The sequence below is a fragment of the Hordeum vulgare genome, chromosome 2H (genome assembly GCF_904849725.1).
Source record: "Hordeum vulgare subsp. vulgare chromosome 2H, MorexV3_pseudomolecules_assembly, whole genome shotgun sequence".
NCBI classification, from domain to species: Eukaryota; Viridiplantae; Streptophyta; class Magnoliopsida; order Poales; family Poaceae; genus Hordeum; species Hordeum vulgare.
This window is the reverse complement of record NC_058519.1, coordinates 603,538,858-603,544,092: the sequence shown is the minus strand read 5'-3', so window position 1 is coordinate 603,544,092 and position 5,235 is coordinate 603,538,858. Positions and strand designations below refer to the sequence as shown.

Here is a 5,235-nt window from a genome sequence, read left to right as displayed (position 1 = left end):
CCTCCAACCAAACACGCCCCAAATCATCGGCGCCGACTCCAGACGGCTAGGTCCGATCAGTTGGGGAGGAGGCAGGGAGCGGTGTCGGTCGATTGGAAGTGCCGGTGAGAGGGGGGGGAAGGTGTACGGGTGGATTTGGGCAACATCAGAGTGGATGCAACCGAGCTGGGGTAAGCAACGGGCATGGGAAAGCAAAAATTATCCCAAGAACAAGCTGCGATCGAGTAAAGCGGCAGTCGGCACGAGGAGTAACTTTTTCGAGGAGTTAAAGCGGATAACGGGCAAGTTTTTCGAGGAGTTAAAGCGGATAACGGATTGGCTAGCTCTGCTTGAACTCCTCAAAGAGAAAATTTTAGGGAGTTAGCCGTTTATTAAGGATAGTAAACTAAAATACTGTTGTTCACCAGTAATGCTATAACTACGAATAGTTCACACGATGTTTATGGACTAAGCAGAGATGGGCTGTGTCGATTGGTTTAGGATGAAGCAGGGCCCACCCGGATGTTTCAAAGGCCTCAAACGTCCGGTCTGTCCGGTGACCTACATATCCAGCCCAAATCAAGGACAGATATAGGGCGGCTCAGACACATCCGGGCGCGTCCATCACGGCATAGCTGACAGGCCTGGCCCACAATCGAACCGATGTTCCATAAAATCCACAATTCGACTCCTCGCTCCAAACCCTAGATCAATCACTCACCTCTCTCGCTCCTTCCTCTCCTTTCCCCTATCGGATCCCGATCCAATCTGGCGCAACGTCGAGCCCTGGCAGCCACTCCGGCTCCGATCAAGACTAGGTGGAGGAGCTGGCCCTTCGCATTTCCTTGCAACGGTCCAAGGTGGACACTAGGGTAGCTTCAGATCTGTAGCGTCGCCACAGCTCCCCGCATTGGTGCAGCGCGAACGCGGGAGCTGGACCCTCTCGGCCCGCATGAAGCTTCGCCCGCACATTGCAGTCCGCACCGCTCCTGCACCATCCGCCGCGGGAGGCTGCGAGCAAGGGATAGGGACGTAGCGGAGCAGTCCGTGCGTTGTCGTCGTGGGATGAAGGCGGAGCCCAATAAGGACAAGCGGGTCCTCGCACGGGTCTACTACTGGGCGCTCACCACCTACGATGGAAGAACGCGAATGCGCTCCGGTTTGCTATTGAGCAGTTGGAGCACGAGGCGATGGAGGCAGTGGAGGCGGCGACTTGGGTCGCGAAGTTTAAGCAGCAGCAGGACAGGGTCGTCCATCGAATGAAGGGGTTGATCGTCCTCTCCGACTTTGATTCCGACGACCACAACTCCACCTCCTCTTCTCATGACCAAGACCCTCCATCAGACGCGGACGCCTACAGCTGCGGCGGCGACTAGAAGGGTAAAGGCTTGGCGCTAAAGTGATGATCCCTATCATCCTCATATGTTTATATCGTTTTTAGTAATTGAAGTTTAAGAATTTACCTGGCAACGAACTCACATGATATTTTGGATGATGCAAAGTTTGTCTATGTCCGTTTGCAGTTGATTTTGTTGTCTGTTTGTAGTGTATTTTTCTGTCCATTGTTTGCTCATTCAGTGTAGCTCACGTTGTATACTCCCTCCGTCCGAAAATTCTTGTCTTAGAATTGTCTAAATATGAATGTATATAGTTACGATTTAGTATTTAGAATTTTAGATATAATCATTTCTAAACAAACTTAAGACAAGAATTTTGAGACGGACGGAGTATATAGTATTATATGAATATAAAATGCCGTATATATAATAACGGATATGAAAAAAGAAATATAAGACTTGCCCAAGGGCCAAATTAGGCCATCTGTGGATGCTCTTACGTACTTTACCTACCCATTCCCTTTAAATAGCACCAGCACGTCTCGTTTCGACTGCAGACATGCACTCTCATCTCTCGTTGATACTACAACACAAACGCAGAGGTACGGTGCACACCATGGTGAAGGAAACCACCGAAGCGCACGGCGGCGAGGTCTCCATCATGTCTGCGACGACGGTGGTGCCGGCGCTGCCGCTGCAGGAGCACCGCCTGCCGCTGTCTAATCTGGACCTCCTCCTTCCGCCCATCGACGTCGGCGTCTTCTTCTGCTATCTCCATCCGGCGCCCACCGCGGCCGCGCTCAAGGAGGCGCTCGCCAAAGTGCTGGTGGCGTATTACCCGCTTGCGGGAGAGGTCGTAGCCAACGGGGACGGCGAGCCGGAGCTGCTCTGCAACTGCCGTGGCGTCGACTTTACCGATGCAAGCGCCGTCGACACCGAGCTGCGGGAGCTCCGGCTGGGCATGGTGGACGAGAGCGTCGAGAAGCTCGTTCCCTCCAAGAAGGCCGGCGTGATATCAGTTCAGGTAGTATAATTATCACTGTAGAATCATTAGCTCCAGATATCACTAATGGAAAGGTCCACGTGAAGAACAGGTGAAGATAAGCCCCATGTGTTGTGCAGGTCATTCCCGCGTCACGCCTAGCTAGGGCACCACACAGTCGTAGCCTTCTGTATTATTATGCTAGTATAGACAAGACACTTCTCATATGAATATCCAATAAATCCAAAATGGGATGCTCTCACATGGGAAATTATAGACAAGATAATAAGATGCTCTAATAAAGTCTAAAGATTCTTTTTCCAACCATAACAAGATGTTCTTTTTGTTATCTAGACACGTTATATATATCCATAACTTTTACTATTTTTGTTTTATGCACGCATCTGCAGGTCACAAAGTTCAAGTGCGGCGGCGCCGTCGTCGGCTGCACCTTCGACCACCGGGTCTGCGACGCCTACTCCTTCAACATGTTCCTTGTCGCATGGGCCGCCGTGTCCCGTGGTAGCTCCGTACCACCGGTGCCGACCTTCCGCCGCTCCCTAGTGTCCCCGCGCGACCCATCGCCGCGCACCCATGCCACCAACGCCCTGATCGACCGACTTTTCTCCCCTCTCAGCTCAGCTCCGCCACCCCCTCCGGCCACCGTTGCCGCCACCGCCGTCAACCGCATCTACCGTATAGCCGCCGCGGACGTCGCGGCTCTGCAGGCCATGGCCGGGCCAGGGCGCACGAAGCTCGAGGCGTTCACGGCCCACCTGTGGCAACTCTGCTCTAAGGCGGCCTCAACACATCAGCATCTGTGCTGCATGGGCATGGTCGTGGACGGGCGCGGCCGCATGTCCCCGGACGGCGCCATGAAGGCCTACTTCGGCAACGTGCTGACCATAACTTACGGTGTCAACAGCAGCGACGACCTTCGGCGTCGCATGGCGCTCGCCGACGTGGCGGACGACGTGCACCGGTGGGTGCGGGAGGCCGCGACGGACGACCACTTCCGGGGGCTCATCGACTGGGTGGAGGCGCTGCGGCCCAAACCGGCCGCGGCCAGGGCTTACCTTGGCGGCACCGGCGGCACCAAGGCGACGGCGTGCATCGTGTCGTCGGGGATGGGTTTCCCAGTCCGGGAGATCAACTTTGGGACGGGCCTGCCGGCGTTCGCGTCGTACCACTTCCCGTGGCCCGCCGGTGCGGCATATGTGATGCCGATGCCGAGCGCGCGTGGGGACGGCGAGTGGGTGGTGTATGTGCATGCGGCGCCAGAACTGGTGAAGGTGATGGAGGAGGGGCCGTCTGTTTTCAAAGTTCTGGAGAACAGCTATGTGTTCGGATGAAAGGCAGTTTGTGTGTGTAAATACATACGTGGTGTAGTTTGTAATACCGCCAACTACATCGTTGCTGGTAACCAATTTACTTCTGAAAATAAACACGCCATGTCAAGTACATACTTGTTGCTCTACAAGGCCTTTTGTGTGTAAAAACGTGTGATTGTTAATTAAGCGTGTCATCTGTTTTGCAACTCAAGCCCTATCGCCTTTAATGCCGTACTCATCTTCGTCGGAGTCTGCCACTTATGAATCATCGATGGACGTGAGGTCCATGATGGAAATGGAGATGTTGGCACGCTCGTCGTCCCACTGGGCGTGGCCAAATAGCGTATGGCGACACGTAGGATGAGTGGCGGTGTTCTTGTCCGTGATCGTCTGCGCAGCAAGCGCCGCCTCCGTGTCCGGCTGCGCCGCCTGTACTTTGCGAGCGGCAGCTTAAGCGCGGGTGGCCTTGTAGAGTGCCTGCTGCTCGGCGACAAAGATGGAGTTCGCCGCGAATATGACCGCCATGGCCTTTACGATTCACGCGCTCGTTGTAGGACCACCTGCCAACATGGGTTGTGCAAGGAGAAACATGTTGTAGTGATGTTCCTCTTGTGCCTACCGAAACATCGACATAGGCGCGGGTGCCAGCTGCTCCTCCGTCATAGCGGTGTTGAAGTGCGCATGTGCCTACTCCATCGTCAAGCTGGCATGCACCAGCATGGTCTCCAGCGCAGAGTAGTCGTTGGAGCTAGTCTTCGCCCGGGACCTTCGGAGAGCTGGTCGTCATGTCTGCCTCCATACGCCTTGTACGGTGGCTCTGTCAGGTAGCCGTAAGGACGGCCACCTCATACTTTTGCTAGGTTATAATGACGCTCTCCCACATAGATTTCCCGCTCGCGGTCATGGCAGATGTGGTGCACAGGAGGAGGACGTAGAGCAGATGGGTTGTGATGTGTTGTGAGCCGGGTCTGGATGCCAGTGAGGCCAAGTGTCGGGGTGGGTCAATGTGTGGGTGTCGGAGTTGGTTTCTCAGCCGATGAGCATGTTTATTGGCAATAGACGAAGGAATGGACGCTAAACGGATGTTGTAGATCTCCGTCATGTTTCGTCCAGCAAACGCCTCTCCGAAATTGAACAAGCATGAAAACCGGAGACGTGACATGAGCGGTGCTCTGGGTCGGCGATACTAGCGCTAGCGAGAGGTCGCGTCTACTTTGGATCGGAGTCAATATAGAGCGGCCGCTCTAAAACAACATGAATACAGGCAATTAGCTTCGTATGGGAACACGCACATGCGACGAAAAGGTTTTTGAATGGGCCAGGGCAGCCCGGACAACCACAAAGCCTTCCTCCCCATTCATTTTTAATTCGATGATATAAACTTTTATTAAATAATAAAACATGTTCGGACCACGTGATCCGTATTATTATAGATGGTTTACGGATCATTATTAAAGATGGCCTAAGAAATGATAAAAGAGAAGATTTGGTCCGAAAGGAACCTGTGACAGCTCATAAAGTTTAATCCGTTTTGGCTCACTAGTTAGTTAGCTTGCTCCTTCGGATGGGATCGAACATCAGTCGATGCATAATATCGGGTGATAAA

The 5,235-nt window shown here is 53.5% G+C and overlaps 1 protein-coding gene across 1 annotated transcript; it reads left to right on the top strand.

Annotated features, from left to right (window-relative positions):
- Positions 1-1,863: 1,863 nt before the first annotated feature.
- On the top strand, positions 1,864-3,778 carry LOC123430739 (coniferyl alcohol acyltransferase-like). The gene is made up of 2 exons (XM_045114584.1): positions 1,864-2,340; positions 2,709-3,778. Exons 1-2 carry the CDS (start codon positions 1,876-1,878, stop codon positions 3,648-3,650), a joined length of 1,407 nt encoding a protein of 468 aa, XP_044970519.1. The 5' UTR covers positions 1,864-1,875; the 3' UTR covers positions 3,651-3,778.
- The last annotated feature ends 1,457 nt before the right edge of the window (positions 3,779-5,235 follow it).

Excerpts from the sequence above, each read along its gene's own strand:
- LOC123430739 (XM_045114584.1), top strand. The coding sequence starts at position 1,876 with ATGCACTCTCATCTCTCGTTGATACTACAACACAAACGCAGAGGTACG. Across the intron at positions 2,341-2,708 it reads CCGGCGTGATATCAGTTCAG|GTCACAAAGTTCAAGTGCGG; the intron begins GTAGTATAATTA and ends ACGCATCTGCAG.